General features: G+C 40.3%; 1 protein-coding gene across 1 annotated transcript in view; it reads right to left on the bottom strand.

Moving 5' to 3' along the window:
- Ifrd1 (Interferon-related developmental regulator 1) overlaps window positions 1-18,939 on the bottom strand; it is a 71,717-nt gene that overhangs the window by 9,762 nt on the left and 43,016 nt on the right. Inside the window, exons 6-8 of the mRNA XM_068378888.1 lie at window positions 9,749-9,870; window positions 6,772-6,926; window positions 3,262-3,503 (exon numbers count right to left, since the gene is read on the bottom strand). Coding sequence (XP_068234989.1) covers window positions 3,262-3,503; window positions 6,772-6,926; window positions 9,749-9,870 — 519 coding nt within the window. The remainder of the gene's footprint in view (window positions 1-3,261; window positions 3,504-6,771; window positions 6,927-9,748; window positions 9,871-18,939) is intronic.

Here is an 18,939-nt window from a genome sequence, read left to right as displayed (position 1 = left end):
CCTGGTAGATCTTGGTCCTGAATCTTGCCTTCTCCCTCTAAAATCTGGTCTTGAAGTAGTCCTGCCCCGAAAGGGCTGCTGGAATCTCCTTTCCTCCCGTTTCAAAGAAGAAGGAGGGGCTGCCAAGGGCTTACGAGCAGAACGAGATAAAAGGTCTTGGGTGGCTTTTTGGGCCAGAGAACGCGTAATGTCATTAACCAGGGACTCGGGAAAAAGATGTTGAGAGAGGGGGGCGTAAAGAAGCTCAGACTTTTGTGCATTGGTAACAGACCTAGAAGCAAAAGAGCAAAGCAGAGCTCTCTTCTTTAGGACCCCAGCTGAGAACAGAGCAGCCAACTCATTCGCCCCATCTCTGACGGCCTTATCCATACAGGACATAATACTGGTAAGGTCCCTAGATCCTTCCATCTGTTCAGTTTTCCTTGCGAGAGTCCCAAGCGACCAGTCAAGGAAACTAAAAACCTCAAAGGCTCTAAAAATACGTTTGACGAGATGATCCAGCTCCGACATCGACCACATGACCTTGGCTGAGTTGAGAGCATGCCTTCTAGCAGAGTCCACTAAACCAGAGAAGTCACCCTTGGAGGAGGAAGGCACTCCCAGACCCAAAGGTTCTCCAGTTGCATACCACATACCCGCTCTTGAAGCAAGACGAGCTGGTGGAAACGAGAAGGAAGTCTTAACTGTTTGTCTCCGCTCCATCATCCAGTCATCAATCTTCGTGAGAGCCTTCTTTGCGGAGATAGACAGCTTCATCTTGATGAAGGCCGACTGTTTCTTGGCCTTCTTTCTGTTAAATTGGGACTGAGGAGATTGAGGGGCAGCAGGTTGGAATTCCTCTCCAAAAAGTTCAAGAAGGGAGCGAGAGAGAACTTTGTAATCTCCCACAGCGTCGGCAGGATTATCATCGTCATCAGAAACATCCTCGAGGTCCTGATCCACATCTGCAATATCCTTCGAAAGAGAAGAAGGATCCTTAGAACCCGACAAGGGCAAATCAAAGGCATCATCCTGCAAAAGACGGGTTGCATCCTGGAGTCCCGCGCTAGAAGAATCCTTGGGACGAGAGGCAGTATCGTCCCGAAGAGGCAGGGTGGTATCGCCCTGGGACCGAGAACGAGAGGCAGAGTCGTTCTATCGTCGTGAACTTGAGGCGGTATCGTCGTGGCGTCGAGAACTAGGGTCGGTATCGTCGTGGCGAAGCGAACGAGAGGAGGTATCGTCGTGGCGAAGCGAACGAGAGGAGGTATCGTCGTGGCGAAGCGAACGGAAGGGGGTATCGTCTTGGTATCGAGAACGAGAAGCAGAGTCGTTCGATAAGGTATCGTCCCGGTATCGAGAACGAGAAAACGTATTGCCCTGGTATCGCGAAGAAGTATCGCCTGGCGAAAGCACACATTCCTCATCCTGGCGTAGAGAGGGAGAAGTTTTCTTTAAAGAAGAACTCCGTTCTCTCTTAGAAGCAGACTTCTTAATCGGCAACGAGTCGTCTTTACGTCTGTCAGACTGGGCGTGAGGGCGGCTAAAGGCTTGTACTAAAGTCAAAAGTTGTTCCTGCATGACAGACATAAAGGATTTAGCAACATCAGCTGGGTCTTGCAGACCCGAAGGGGGGGCTGACGAATAACACTCGTAGAAGGGGGAGGATCTTCGGCAGCAGGCTTCGCCCTTTTCACAGGCACGGAGTCGAAATCATCCTCCGACGGACAAGGTTCATAACTGCTAGAACCGGGAGAGAAAGAACGAGACCGTTCGTCGCGGTTCCATCTCCTCTTAGTAGGTCTTGAAGCTTCATACTTCCATTTACGTCTGGACGAATTCGGAGAAGAAAACAACACATCCGACACGTCTTTCCCGTGACGGTCAAGAGCAGCCTGGGAATCGACAACAGGACTGTGAGGCGACGGCTGACCGAGGGTACGTACCTCTCACCCCCTTTCGGTCATCGACGTACCTTCTCCCTTGGTCCTGGGAGCTTGGTAGAGGTCTAGGCCTAGGGGTATGACAGATTCGGTCAGTCGCCACCTCCACTGCACTAACACAAGCACTTTCACTTTCCTTACCTTTAAAGGCCTCCAGTTGTTCTTTAATGGCCTTCAACTCGGCCGCCAGGCTAGCGTACCGAGGGTCATCCGTAGATACGGAACCTGTAGGAGGTGCAGGAGTTACTATCTCAAGGGAAGGATCAACTTCCAAAGAGGAATCAATAATAGGATCAATAGATAAATCTACGCTAAGTTCGTCTTCCTTACCACTAACAGACTTAGACTTAGACCTAGAAGCTCTCCTAACTCTATCGAGCTCTAGCTTACGCACATAGCGCTTCATAATTAACCAATCTTTCTCATCCAAAACCTTACATTCCCTGCACCTATTATCAAGGGCACAAACAAAACCCCTACAATTAGAACAAACGGTGTGAGGATCTACCGCCATTTTCGGTAGTCTCACCTTACATTCCTCATTCGCACAGATACGGTAATGACTCTTTTCACTCATAGTGAAAAACAGCAAAAAAAGCTAAGAGAAAACAAAATACAACGATCGCCAAAACCCCAAATCAGAGTACTTCACCAAAAAAGCAGACTGGTACACCGAGCAGGGAAAGCGAAGAAAAACTCTTAATGACGGACCAACGTGTTGTCGATCCGGCCGGCAGAGATGAACTGAAGAACAGAAAACGGGAATGATTCCTCCTACCACCCTTTAACGGGTGTTACCACCCAACCACCACAAGACGGTTGCCTAGTTTTAGAAAAATTCTACCGAAATAGAGATAATTAGCTATGTATATATAACTGCCAGGTAAGTTCTATTCATAAAAATATTTCTTTTCATATGTACTACTAATTATAGAATATTCCATCCTCCCCTTCCACAACACAATGAGAGCAAACACCGAATAACTGAATAGGCTTTTCAAAAGGGAGAATGCATTATAATTAATAAAATCATGAGAACACTGTTTTCACGTGATACAAATACCACTTGAATTATTACATTAATTAATGTCAAAGTGGCATTGCATTTCATGGGCGAATGCACAATAATAAATTAATTCGTGAGAAAATGTTTTCACATAATACAAACCACACTTCCTTGAATTATTACATTACCAAAGTTCCATTGTCATTTCCCTAAAATTCCAACAATGAATTTAAGCAAATTAACTTTGAACCTGTAAGGTTCTAAATTACTTTCTTGAATTAGGTTCTCATACTTTACTTTCATCCTAAATAAAAAATAAAACTTCAAACTTACTCCAATGTTAAAGGTTATATGATTGTTGAGTCCTATACCGAGTGTGTGACATAGAGATGCATACTGCCACTTCAGAGACCAGGTGTCCAGTAGAAGTTCTTGGCGTTGATGCTGAGGCCCTACTGTCACTGTTTCACAGGGTAATTCTCCTTCTTCAACAGTCCTTACTACATCCCTAAACGATGCCCTTTGCTGTTTTCGGTCCTTTTTAGCTCTGAATTTATGAGAATCGGTGGCTAGGTCTGGAAAAATAAAAGCATGCATAATATTCAAATGTTTATAAGCTCAATCTACACAAATTTTACAGCATTATGACAATATATATATATATATATATATATATATATATATATATATATATATATATATATATATATATATATATATATGTATATATATATATATATATATATATATATATATATATATATATATATATACATATATATATATATATATATATATATATATATATATATATATGTATGTATGTATATATATATATATATATATATTATATATATATTATATATATATATATATATATATATATATATATATATATATATATATATATATATATATATATATATATACATATATAATTTTATCACTTGAAAGTTGAAGATGGTAGGTTACTTTATTGTACTTATCAAACAGTATAAAATACAGGTGGTGTGAGAGGGGTCAAGACATCGTACTACTTGGGCTCAAGAGTAAACAATACCACCCATATAGTAACTATATTTAGTAGTGATCAATCAATCAATTTATGCAGCAGCCCCAAGGAATGCCCAAGACCTCTGAATTCTCCCCAAATCTGACCTGTGCCAATTGCTTACTTACAAAAAGGTTATGCTAGCAAAACTGCCGTTATAGATGCCACAAACCTTCCTTTGTATTTCATAACTACAGTAACTGATAATTGGAACTAAAGTCTGATTAATTAAATTTAGTGTTACAAAGAATGAAGCCAGCAAATGAAACAACCCAACTATCAACAGTTAAAGTAAAATTACGAGATCAGGAACATAAAGGCTATGCTGGTTAAGGTATAAATTGATTCCAGTTAATGAATTAGAAAAATTATCAAACTAAACTCTTGGAAGGGTAGAAACTAAAACCCAACCCTGATTAGGAAGACAAGCATGAAACTAATACACTTATCAAGCCAGTGACTAACCAACCAATTGAATAATATATAATTACTCAACACCTGGCACTTTGGGCATGTTTTATATTTATCAAGTTGCAAAAGAAGATAAACTCTGAATTCAGGTACAGTACTTAACTTACATAACCAACAAATAACTTACTAATTTCTGTCTTTAAATGCTACCTACGAATGATCTGTGTACTGTATGTGTAACAACACAAGAATACATATTTAGATTGTCAATATAAATGACTACAGTAATACTTTGACACACGAGCACTCCATCATACGAGCAATCCGAGATATGAGCCAGCCTCCGAGCAAAATTTTGCATTAAGATACTAGCACACTTAGATGCTAATGCTAGATGGGTAAGCGGGTGGGAAGGCTCCAAGCCTACATCACTCGTTCAGTTCACGTATTATCAACTTCTGTACACATCTCCTGCGTTGTGTTTGCATAATGTATGTGATTTTCACTGTATTTGTGAACACTTTGTACTAAGTGATAGGTCCTAAGAGTGTGTTAAGTTTGTCAGTGAGAAGAAAAAATGCATGATGACGATGGAGATGAAGCATGAAATTATTGAGAAACATAACCGTAGAGTCCGTGTGAGTGAGTTGGCACCCCATTACGAGCAAGTACATTGATGACCGAAAAAAGTAAAAAAAGAATGAAAATGAAAGAAAATTGAACTAAGTTCATTTTAAGATTAAATGTTACATTATGTGTAAGAAATGGTATTAATATGGTACCGTCCAACTCTCTCATTACCTTCCTTTTCCACACACACCCGTTTGCCATTAACGTGTCTTGAAGGTGAGAACAGTAACAATTTATTATATTGTGTGTGTGAATACAGTATGTCTATACAGCATAGCAATTAAAAGCATGTTTTTTTCTATTATCATCATTAATTTCGGTGTTTTTAGAGGGCTAGAACAGAATTTTTTTTGTTTAGATGGGGAAAACTGAATTGAGATAAGAGCAAATTGACTTAAGAGAGGGCTGGAACGGATTGTTTTTTTGTATTTTATGTGGGAAAAGTTGAATTGGGATAAGAGCAAATTGACTTAAAAGCTCAATGCAAGAATGAATTATACTCGTTTTAATTATTTCATTAATTTATATGTATACATTAATTTTAGATTGTTCAAATTAATATTATTCTCATTTCAAAGATCTAGAGTGATATCTGCTTTAATATTTCAGTCTAAAGATATTTCAAAGTTAATCAGAAAAAGTACTTAAGACATCATTACCAGTCTTAACTAAAACAAAATCCCATAATGTTTGATGTTTTGAGCTGGGATGTTAACATTTTCCTTTGGAGACTTGGCTGCACAATTGAAATTTGATGATCATTTGCCTGAAGTAACACCAAGCTAAAAGCAGGAGTTTTTCTTGCTCTAACATTGTCTGTTATACACATCCATTAACATTCGGACAAAGTCATAACCATCATTCAGGATATATTATAAATATATGTGTGGATTATATTAAATTTCAGCCTTTCATTTAATACAAATTAATATCTAAAATATTAAGTTCTGTTGCAACTTACAGCTTAATTCTTTGCAATAAGCCATATAGTTTGATGCTGTTATAGGGTAACATAGTTTAATCCCTCCACACAGAACTGATGCAGTACTTTTTCACTAGCATCTGTGATTTGGTTTGACAGAAATGAGCATAAATCTCCCTAACAAAAAGTTCAAGGGTCACCAAGTATGCCAGGGGAAGTTAGCAAACTGAGGAGTGAAGGGAGAGGTTATTTAAGGAATGACAAAAATAATAATAAAAAAAAAAAAAAATTCATGCCTTAAAAATATTAAAAAGGCATTCAAAAATTTCAAATGTCATTACTTGTATAGTAAAAGTCTCAACTCATACGGAATAATACCAGAACAGATATGGAGGAAGTTGCTAGTCAAACTCCCATTATTTCATCAGTAAAGTTTCATAGAAATAAAATTCTATCACAGTACATTGCATTTTAATTACTAAATCCCTTTCCCTTAAGATTAACAATTTGAGAAAATGAAAGGAACCTCCTCTTCATAGCAGTTCGTGTACACACAAATTTTAAAACATTTTCACAGAGCGACACAGGTTGAGCCCAGAAAACACTACTTTTTTGGAAGAAACTACAAATTTTATATTACTTGTTATTTCCAGCGATACAAACTTAAGTCATTTAATGGGGTTACTGTACTTTTGGTTCCGTGTTCTATGGCCAGGCAATTAAAAGAAATTCAGTGAGTTACATCATGCTGTGTTACTGGGCAACTGCTGTGCGTGACAAACTACACTTGTATCAAGCTTTCCCTAATAATTCAAATGTTTTACTTTACCTTTAAGAGCTGCACAAAGTTCTCCCTCACGATTCCATGAGTAATCTTCATCATGCAAACGAGTTGCTTCATAAAGTAGGGCTACTGCCTCTCCAGCCTGAATACGTAGATCTACATCACTAGATCCTAGAAGGTCATACATTTCCCGAACAAGTCTGGAGAAGTATTAATTAAAGACAATTAAACAATATCAAATTATCACACTACTGGTTAAATATAAATTTTGTGATATTCAGCAACAGGTATTTACATCCATGTTAAATAAGAGCCTAAAATCTAATTTTGTGATTACTCAAATCTATACAAAAACCTTTTGATAGTTTGTCATTTTATTAGTAATGAAAGTTTTAAAGGCTTTTAGTTTTTCTAACCATATTTTACCTATTGGCCTCAGCCATGCATCTCAAATTAAAGAAATTTAAAAATCTTTCATCAAAAACAATTTAAACTTTTGTTTCATCAAAAATAAACTTAAAACTTTTGAATCTACAATTGTTTAATAATGCCATTCAGGAATTCCAAGTTATCTATATTACACACACATTATGGATAGTCTTATGGAATCAGTCGAGTCTGTGAACTGCCACACACACACACACACACACACACACACACACACACACACACACAGATATTTGCTCAGCAAACCTCAACATGTATAGTGAGACAATTCCAAAATCCCCCAATGACATGGATATTTTACCCTTCACATTCTTGGCATTAAGGAAGGCAACATAAAGAGTAGGTCATGATATCAAAAGAAAATGATAGTCCAAATGATAATAAAAAGGAGCGATTTAGCCAAAATAATAGCTGTGAAACTATTGTACCATGAAATACCACAATTTTTTTTTACAGTAATTTACATTTCCCTAACAATGAAAACCTGATTCCTTTATCAGGAGTACCAGCCGAACTCGGTCGAGTCCCTTGTCACGCTGGGAGGAACGTAGAAAGATCCCTTTTTTTTTTCATTTGTTTGATGTCGGCTACCCCGCAAAATTGGGGTTAGTGCCTTGTCATATGTATGTATAATTTCACCGAAGCGGGAAACTCCAGTGTTAAAATTTATAACAAGGCACTGGTATTATTGCCGAGTAGTGGGCGAGCCCCAGCCCCGGCCACTTCGTTGAGTAACTCCTTTAAAGTTCACCTAGGGCTTGCAGAGTGAATGAGGCAGGAAATAAAAATTAAAAGGACTCAGGTTTGTAGTTGGTAAAATTAGAGAATACCTTTAAAACTTTGTGATTTGTTCCCCCAAAGGATACACAACCTTATCCTTTAAAATAAGAATCATCTTTATATGGGAGAAGTTCCCATAAATTAAGAGGTGGTTTAAAATCCTGGAATGTCAACCACTAAGAGGAGCAAGTATTGGCTCCAATCCACCTAAACCCTTAAGAAGACCAGGTGTTGGTTCCAATCCATTTCCTACATTAGTATCCATAATCCCCTTCATTAGGGATAGAGGAAAACAGCTATCTTAACCTAGAATAATACTTGGTGTGGTAACTTATCTGGATAAAAGGTCCTATCTAGCTATTTTTTTTTTTTTTTCAAAATGAGATACCTCCAGGTGTGATAGTTTTAACTTTCTTCTGAAGTAATTTGCAAACTTTAAAGTAATTGGTGGTTTTGGCTTTCTCTGGGAGGGCATAACATCTGCATCTTCAATCCAGTCTGAAGGTTTGTATAGTTTTGTATATCACACAGAACAACCATAATATTAAAGTTACTAATTAAATGCTACATCATGGTTATTATAGGATATCAAACAATCCCAGTTTTCATTATCATTTCTTTCACAAATGTAATTTGGGTAACATGCAGGATTCTGTTTCCTTGTGTTGCCCAAATTATATGATTAATGAACATTGGAAGAATGGTCCTTTTTCAGTTCCTTGGCCAACAAACAGAATTTTCCTGAATTGAATTGGTAAAGGTCATCAACAGTGTCGGGGAAGGGGAGGAGGGAAGTCAGCATATCCAGAGGGGTTGTTATTTGAAGGATCCACAGTCAAGTCAAGAGTTTTTTTGGTTAGTAGGTTGGTTTACCTACATGAGAATACTAAGCTAGTACAGTATCACATTTTGGAAAGGACATTTGCACTCTCCACCCAAAAAACATGGAATTAATCCCCCCATATATGTAATCATTGGCTTCTGGCCAGAGGCCACGAGTTCTACCGCCAGGATTGGATCCCTCCTCAGATACCAAAAGCCCAACCCTTGAAAATATTTCCGACATAAAAAGTCCAAACCCTCTTATGGCTAGCAATAATCCAATTCCCTTACATAGTTTTAAAAGCAAAAACAAACTTTAATCCCTTGTCTCATTCATTTAAGCAGGCAGTAATGAATGTGGAAATATCAATGCCATTCAAGAAACAAAATAAATAAAAGAAATAAAATATATGTTGTATAAGGATAACAGAAATATTACTCAAGAGTCAGGACAGCGAGATGAAAGAAAGTTTATAAAATTAGGATTAAGTCGTAGTAATATTAAGAAGCAGAAATAGAATAAAAGTCGAACTGAGGGAGCAGATTCCTCAAGTTTAAGAGCCCTCTTGCCAGTAATAAGACTTCAACATGTAAATGACAGCATTCTCTCATTAAGCAGGTGGTCAAACAAGACCCTGATGGAAAATACACTCGGCTTGCATCTCCTAACGGTGGACCGAGACTGCACGTATACAGTTCAGGATCAACCTTCAAATATTCAAACTCAAAAGGTGGCTGCTGAATACCTGACTGGCCAATCCCCTATACCCAAATAGCCTAGCACTCCCAGATGTTATGTTTACAAGCTATAATTGGTCATTCCAGTCTTTGCAAAATATGTTGTTCATATATAATACAAAGTCTATACTTTGATATGAAAACCCTTAGTGCCTTTAATCTTCCAAATATTCTAAAACTAATGACTTCACAAAATCTCACAAATAACAGAAACACCAAAGGAAAAAATGCTTACTTATTAGCCTTAGTGTATACAGATGAAGGGGACAGGAGGCACATGAGGAGACAGAAGCCATTGAGAGCAGCTGTGTGTAGAGCTGTTACTGCTGGTGGATGGTTAGGCAACTCTCCATTACCCTGGAAATGAGAAAAAAAATGCAAAATTCTTAACATAATAGTCCATTACTTTTACTATTTCATATGATAGACCAACTAAGAATTAAAAAAAAAAAAATCTGAAGGGCTACCTTACCATATTAGAAAAATAAGCAATGGGGTACATGAATCTATTAACCCTAATGTAATTAAAAAATCCTTGCATATCCCGTTATGACAAGTACAGATACATATCCAATTATTTCAACTAATTACATAAAACATATGATATGTTATTTTCATTAGTAAAATAAATTTTTGAATATACTTACCCGATGATCATATAGCTGTCAGCTCTGCTGCCCGACAGAAAAACCTACGGGCGGAATACGCCAGCGATCGCTATACAGGTGGGGGTGTACATCAACAGCGCCATCTGTCAAGTAGGTACTCAAGTACTCGATGTCAACACAGAACCAAATTTCTCCTCGGTCCACTGGGTCTCTATTGGGGAGGACGGGTGGGTCCTTTAATTTATGATCATCGGGTAAGTATATTCAAAAATTTATTTTACTAATGAAAATAACATTTTTCAATATTAAACTTACCCGATGATCATATAGCTGATTCACACCCAGGGGGGTGGGTAGAGACCAGCATTACATGTTGACATTATGAGCTAAGTATTCCGTATTTCATTTTAGCAGTTATTCAAAATAACAAACATAAAATAAATAAGTACCTGGTAAGGAAGTCGACTTGAACAATTACTCTGCCTTTTTAAGTACGTCTTCCTTACTGAGCCTCGCGATCCTCATAGGATGCTGAGCGACTCCTAGGAGCTGAAGTATGAAGGGTTGCAACCCATACTAAAGGTCCTCATCAAAACCTCTAATCTAGGCGCTTCTCAAGAAATGACTTTGACCACCCGCCAAATCAAGTAGGATGCGAAAGGCTTCTTAGCCTTCCGGACAACCCAAAAACAATAATAAAACATTTCAAGAGAAAGATTAAAAAAGGTTATGGAATTAGGGAATTGTAGTGGTCGAGCCCTCACCACTACTGCACTCGTTGCTACGAATGGTCCCAGAGTGTAGCAGTTCTCGTAAAGAGACTGGACATTCTTAAGATAAAAGACGCGAAAACTGATTAGCTTTTCCAATAGGTTGCGTCGAATATACTTTGCAGAGATCTATTTTGTTTAAAGGCCACGGAAGTTGCGACAGCTCTAACTTCGTGTGTCCTTACCTTCAGCAAAGCTTGGTCTTCCTCATTCAGATGGGAATGAGCTTCTCGTATTAACAGTCTGATAAAATAGGATAAAGCATTCTCTGACATAGGCAAAGATGGATTCTTAACTGAACACCATAAAGCTTCAGACGGGCCTCGTAAAGGTTTTTAAATAGAACTTAAGAGCTCTTACAGGACATAATACTCTTTCTAGTTCATTTCCAACCATACGATAAGTTTGGAATATCGAACGATATTGGTCAAGGTCGAGAAGGCAGCTCGTGTTTGGTTTTAGAAAACCAAGTTGTAGAACATGTAGCCGTTTCGGATGAGAATCCGATGTTCTTGCTGAAGGCATGAATCTCACTGACTCTTTTACCTGTGGTTAAGCATATCAGGAAAAGAGTCTTAAAGGTGAGATCTTTCAGGGAGGCTGATTGAAGCGGTTCGAACCTGTCTGACATAAGGAATCTTAGTACCACGTCTAAATTCCAACCAGGTGTAACCAAACGACGCTCCTTCGTGGTCTCAAAAGACTTAAGGAGGTCCTGTAGATCTTTATTGTTGGAAAGATCTAAGCCTCTGTGACGGAAGACTGATGCCAACATGCTTCTGTAACCCTTGATAGTGGGAGCTGAAAGAGATCGTTCTTTCCTCAGATATAAGAGAAAGTCAGCTATTTGAGTTACAGAGGTACTGGTCGAGGATACGGATACTGACTTGCACCAGTTTCAGAAGATTTCCCACTTCGATTGGTAGATTCTAAGGGTGGATGTTCTCCTTGCTCTAGCAAACGCTCTGGTTGCCTCCTTCGAAAAGCCTCTAGCTCTCGAGAGTCTTTCGATAGTCTGAAGGCAGTCAGACGAAGAGCGTGGAGGCCTTGGTGTACCTTCTTTACGCGTGGCTGACGTAGAAGGTCCACCCTTAGGGGAAGTGTTCTGGGAACGTCTACTCGCCATCGAAGTACCTCGGTGAGTCATTCTCTCGCGTGCCAGAGGGAAGCAACTAGCGTCAACCTTGTCCCTTCGTGAGAGGCGAACTTCTGCAGTACCTTGTTGACAATCTTGAACGGAGGGAATGCATATACAGTGAACCCTCGCTACTTCGCGGTTCGACCATCGCGGATTCACCACTTCGCGGATTTTTTTCATAACCCATGTCTATACATATATTGCGGATTTTCCTGAAATATCGAAAATACCGCGATGTGACCGATGGTGCGAGATTGGAGAAAGTAAGGAAAATTGAATCATGATTGATTTTCAATATAAATGAAACTTTGAGGAGCAACAAAGATATCATTTGTTAGAGAGATAGAGAGAGGTAAGGAATGGGAGGTAGTGAAAAGTAGCCCACAGAGAGAGAGAGAGAGAGAGAGAGAGAGAGAGAGAGAGAGAGAGAGAGAGAGAGAGAGAGAGAGAGAGAGAGAGAGAGAGGGGGATTTAAATGTAATAAACAAAAAAATTTGATAGGTTATAACACATTGGTGCTTATGTAATATCAACTGTATACTGTAGACGGTTAGAATAAGTTAAGAAATGGTATAAATGATACTTTGTTAGTGTATTCGTACACACTCAAGAGCGGCAGCTAGATGACAGCTGATCTAATCACAGCCAAAAGTAAAAAAAAAAAAAGTCAACAATACTCGATTTTTAAAACACACCCGAAATTTAAAAACAAAAGTACACGCTTTCTTAATGTGCAATTAACTATTTAAAGAGTGGCAATTTTCTAGAATAAAATGATATTTCCCAAAAAATAGTGGTTTGCTGATGAAATCGGATGCCCTATTTTTGGCTATGATTAAAATGGATGTAGACTCGGCCTAATTATTTCATTTCGTATTTAATTGACACTAAGAAAACTAATTTTAGTTTCTTCATCTAAATGTAAGTATTGTATAACACGAAGAGAGAGAGAGAGAGAGAGAGAGAGAGAGAGAGAGAGAGAGAGAGAGAGAGAGAGAGAGAGAGAGAGAGAATGAATCAGCTGTTGTAATCAAATGGCGTGTTTTTGTTTCGTGAGAATTTCATCGCCACGACTTTAATAACAACATACTGTACTGAACTTTACAGTATTATACAGACTACTGTAATATGATAAAGTAAAATATTTGTAATCTATTTTATATGAAATGGGGCTATTTTTGTTTTGTTTAAAATTTACATTTAAGTATGTAAAACAACTCTCTCTCTCTCTCTCTCTCTCTCTCTCTCTCTCTCTCTCTCTCTCTCTCTCTCTCGTAGATTGTTTTCCTGCTTTGCTACGTATGTATGATTTTATATAGATACGGTAAATAATATTTGTAATAACATATTTTATAAAAGCTTTTACTGTAATATCATTATTTATCACTTTCATCATGCGGGTTAAATTCCTTAGTTTGTTTACTGAGCGTACTTTATGACGCCGTAGTATCAGTCGGCGTCATAAAGAAAAAAATTTCATTTGGAAGTCCTAAGAAAAATTAAGTAAAACATTAGTAATAACCAAATCAACATACTGTACTGAATAATCAATATAATTGATGCAAAAACTAACCTATAAACAGATGTGTAAATGCGTTTGTTTCTTCATTAGGATCAGAGATAAACGTAAACAAAACATTGGTTGCCATTTTTTATCGTGCTTTTTGGCGTGTTTAGGAAACGCATGATATAAAGTCGCCATTAATATTTGTGCCTGTTTTAGTTTAGGGTACTGTATTACATGCATTAAGTGTTCTGTACATTAAAGGGTAGTTTGTTAACAGTACTACGTACAAGGGAAGGTTTTAAAAGTCTGAATATACATGTTAAATAAATAGGTAAATATGGTGTTACTACTTCGCGGATTTTCACCTATCGCGGCCGCGTCTGGAACCTATCTACCGCGATAAACGAGGGTTCACTGTAGATCTAGATGTGACCAATCTAGTAGAAAGGCATCTATATGAACTACTGCTGGGTCCGGGATAGGTGAGCAAACTATTGGGAGCCTCTTGGTCATCGAGGTTGCGAAGAGATCTATGGTTGGCTGGCCCCAGGTGGCCCAAAGTCTCTTGCATACATCCTTGTGGAGGGTCCATTCTGTTGGAATTATTTGTCCCTTCCGACTGAGACAATCTGCTATGACATTCAAGTTGCCTTGGATGAACCTCGTTACTAGTGAAAAGTCTAGACCTTTTGACCAGGTGAGGAGGTCCCTTGCGATCTCGTACCATGTCAGAGAGTAGGTCCCTCCTTGCTTGGAGATGTACGTCAAAGCCGTGTGTTGTCCAAGTTCACCTCCACCACTTTGCCTTGAAGGAGAGACCTGAAGCTTTTCCAGGTCAGACGTACTGCCAGTAGCTTCTTGCAGTTGAAATGCATTGTCCTTTGACTCGAGTTCCATAATCCCGAGCATTCCCTACCGTCTAATGTCGCACCCCAGCCTACGTCCGATGCGTCCGAGAAGAGAACGTGGTTGGGAGTCTGAACAGTCAGGGGAAGACCCTTTCTAAGGTTGATAAAGTCCTTTCATCAAGTCAGACCAGACTTTATCTTTCCGGAAACCGGGATCGAGACCGCTTCTAGCGTCTTGTCCTTTTTCCAGTGAAAAGCTAGATGGTATAGAAGAGGACGGAGGTGTAGTCTTCCTAGTGACACAAATTGAACCACGGATGACAGTGTCCTTACCAGACTCATCCACAGCCTGACAGGGCAGCGTTCCTTCTTCAGCATCTTCTGGATGGATAGCAGGGCTGGGGGTTGATCGTCTTGTTCAGCAACGTCCTCATCAGAGGGTTCCTCATCCGAAACTGATGAGGAAACGGCAACGGAGTGGGCAACGTCTGACTCGCTGAATCCGGTCGCACTGGTGGATGCGTGACGGAGCCGGACGCAATATCATGGTACTGCTGCACAGTCTGTGAACTGTCAACAACCATGGGGACGCGAGGAAGTACAGCGTCAACCCGAAACTGTCTAGACTGTCTGGGTTGTGCAGTCAACACCCTACCGGGTTGCTGAGGTTGACGCACTGCGTCACAACAAGTCACCTCTGCTGGTTGTTGAACGTCTTCCTAGTGACACACTGAACGTCAACAATCACCTCCGAGCGTCGCTTAACGTCAACGTTCGACTGGCAACCCACAATGGGTCGCATCGGTGGAGGAACCACCTCAACTGGCGGACGCGAGTAGGATACCTCAGCGTCAACAGGGCGCACAACCAACCGGTAGGAAGGTTGTTGGCCAGAAGGTTCTTCTCCGTATTAAGTCCTCTATCAAGGACACAAGCTTGGACTGCATGTCTTGCAGCAAAGCCCATTGGGGTCTACGGGAGCAGGTGCGGCAACAGACGGGGTTAGCGACTGAAGCGGAACCATTTACCATCCCTGGAAGCCTTGTTATGTGTGACATAATAGTACAGCAAAACTTCAAAGGCTCGACAAAAGTTGAGAAGTTGACCTGTAAACAACTGGAGCGTCTCCTGGCTATGCGCCTGGCCGAGTCTACCAGAATTGAGAAGTCTACCTGGGCAGAGGCATGAACTCCCAAGCTGAGAACTTCTCTCGTGTCCTATCAGACTCTCGCTCTATAAGCCAGATAAAAAGAAGGGAAATCAAAAGGCTGTATCCCTAAAACTCCTCCTGGTGCAAAAACCAGTCGCCTAGCCGACGTAACGCTCTCTAGGAGAGCGAGAGAGCACTAGCTTAACAACAACGGCTTTGAAGTAGCTAGGCCTAGTGTAAGTTCTGACGTGAGGCGAACGAGGAGCAGCAGTTACAAGATCCGGACGAAGATCCTTAAAAAATCATCATGATTTAATTAAAGTCCATAGGAGGCTAAGCAGCTTAAGGCTCCTCTCCAAATGACAGAGTCCTCAAAGGAATATCAGTAGGAGGGAGAACAGCACTTTCTCATCTACAGGAACCTTGTCCGAGAAAAGCTAGGTTATCTCAGTGAGGGTCTCACTGGTGCATTAGCAGCAGACCAGAAGGCAAACGTTATGTAACTGCTTGACAGTCTGTGAACTGTCAAAACTGAACTGTCAACCACAACAGGTGCGTGAGGACATACAGCACTGGTGCATTAGCAGCAGACCAGAAGGCAACGTTATGTAACTGCTTGACAGTCTGTGAACTGTCAACCACACCAGGTGCGTGAGGACATACAGCACTGGTGCATTAGTAGCAGACCAGAAGGCAACGTCATGTAACTGCTTGACAGTCTGTGAGCTGGCAACAACCAAAGCTGTGTGGGGAAGCCTCAACTCCTGACTGACTAGTCTGCTGCGGGCGAGTGGCGGTAACCACAGTGGGTTGCGGAGGCTGACGCACCGTGTCAAAACACGGCAGCTTAACTCCACCATCCTGTTGTTGTGGTAGCACACGCACGTCAACGGAGGGTTCCGTGCATCTGTGAACGTCAGCATGCGTCTGGCAGGGTCGACTGCGCATGGGTGGAGGAGCTCTCACAGCTGGAGTGTGGGAGCAGGCAGCCACAGCGTCTGCTGGGCGCACAACCGTGGTAGGTTGTAGGCTAACGGGTGCGTCTGTGAACGTCAGCATGCGTCTGGCAGGGTCGACTGCGCATGGGTGGAGGAGCTCTCACAGCTGGAGTGTGGGAGCAGGCAGCCACAGCGTCTGCTGGGCGCACAACCGTGGGAGGTTGTAGGCTAACGGGTACAGCGTCAACCTTCTCCGCACGATACTCCTGCAAAAAAGATGCTAACTGTGTCTGCATAGACTGTAGCAAAGACCACTTAGGGTCTACAGCAGCAGGTGCGGCAACAGACGGTGTTACTGCCTGTTGCGGTACCTCTCTTAGGAGGTGTGCAGTCATCGGAAGACTGCAGCGAGTCCGAACTGACCCAGTGGCTACACCTGGGCCGTTGGACTTGCGCGGAAGGGACCGACTTGCACTTAATAAGCTGCGAGACCTTGGTCCAAGGTTTCTTACGAGAAACCTCTTCCGCAGACGAGAAGTAAAAGGGCTCTCTCGTCTTTGTGTGGGTGGGGCGATCTTGGGTAGATACGCCCGAAACCACGGAGGGAAAAACGTCTGTTCGTTGATCAAGGCCTGACGAACCCATAAGTCGTTCGACATTACTTCTCCCCTGGGCTTGAGAGCTTGCAAGAGGTCCCGGACTAGGTGAACGACAGGCACGAACAGACGAACCCTCGGACGCAACACTGTAACACTTTGCGCATATCACTTTATCACTTTGATTTTCTGTTTTGCACTTATTTCACTGAAATCGAAACTTTTACTGATTTCTACCTGAAACACGCAATCCTACCCTTCATTAAAAGGTAGTAATTGCGAAAACAGTCGTATAATGCAAAAGATAAAGAATTCAGTGGCTGGGAAAGAGACTAAACACTAGTTCAAATAAACTACGTTTACAATCTCTCACCGCACATAGCCTGGGAACAAGAATAAAACCCTAGAAACATTTTACCTTCTTCCCCTACAGCGACTAGGGAGGAGAGTAAAACGAGAACAACGTTACCCGCTTGAACGAAACGTTTTTTTCCTCTCTCTTTCTCTCTAGATTTCGCACCTGAGAGAAGAGCCCAATTATATATCGTCAAAACATGTTATTTGCTAAAGGAAAAAACAAAGGTTTTCCAAATAAAGTTCCTTTAATTTAGAATTTAAACCATTTAAGCTAAGAAAGAATGAACGAAACGCTAGAATCGGTTTACTCTTACTGCAAAGTGAAACCGTGTTACACTCTCTCTCTATCGTAACCTAAAAACCTAAACACACTTCCGTCTAAGGGAAGGGTCGGCCATTTAAAAGTGAAAGAGAGTCCATACTCTCTTTGTCACCATAATTAAATCTATCCAAAACGAGTTCAAGTTTTGAAATGAAGATAAAACCCCTGCATAGCGAAAGCTCAAAACTGGAATAGTGTACTTCACCAAATAGTTGTGAAAACAAATCCAGTTAGTAACAGCGTATTTAGTAGGTCTTGCCAGTGGCACGACAGAGAGAAAATTGGTTCTGTGTTGACATCGAGTATTTGAGTACCTACTTGACAGATGGCGCTGTTGATGTACACCCCCACCTGTATAGCGATCGCTGGCGTATTCCGCCCGTAGGTTTTTCTGTCGGGCAGCAGAGCTGACAGCTATATGATCATCGGGTAAGTTTAATATTGAAAATTACAAAATGGCACTTAACAAAAACAATTTAAATAACTTTAACTAACTTTAACTGGAGGAGTACCTTCCATGTTGTGTCTTCCAGGGCTTAACTGAACAATTTAAACAACACTGTTGTGCCTCCATAAGCCCAACCACCATTAGTTTCTGCCTTTTACGTTTCATCTCTTCTCTATGGTCTGTTCTACCCTAACATTATTTTCTCTATTTTTTCCTTTCCTTTACTTAAATTTTTCTCATAAAAAAAACTAGTTATCCAATACCATTAAACCCCCTTCCAACCCCCACCCCCGACACAATTTGCTGGCAAAATATATCCTCCTTAGCATAATTTCTGGGCACATTTTATACTTGATTCATATTTAATTATTGTTTGAATCTTTATGCATCTTTCACCATAGCATAAAAATTGTAAATATACAAACGAACACAGAACTAACGATTTCAAAGTTTATCTTTGCAGACTGGTTGAAATTATTTCAATTCACCAAAGTATGTACTTTTAGCAGTAATTTTTTTCAACACTGGAGATCATAAGGACATACATCATCATATTTCAAGGTTATTTACTAAACAGTGGTGTGCCCTTCCCTAGAACCAGAAAAATATATGCTATATATAACAAATCCCCACATATGAGGAAGACATGACTAGTATAATTGTCTTTGTATTTCCTGGACAAATTTTATGGTTTATTTATATTTAGTTTAACACATTATGCACCACTTAAAATAACCATGACAA

This window comes from Palaemon carinicauda, chromosome 8 (assembly GCF_036898095.1).
Source record: "Palaemon carinicauda isolate YSFRI2023 chromosome 8, ASM3689809v2, whole genome shotgun sequence".
Classification (NCBI taxonomy): domain Eukaryota; kingdom Metazoa; phylum Arthropoda; class Malacostraca; order Decapoda; family Palaemonidae; genus Palaemon; species Palaemon carinicauda.
This window is presented reverse-complemented; position numbering and strand designations above follow the sequence as displayed.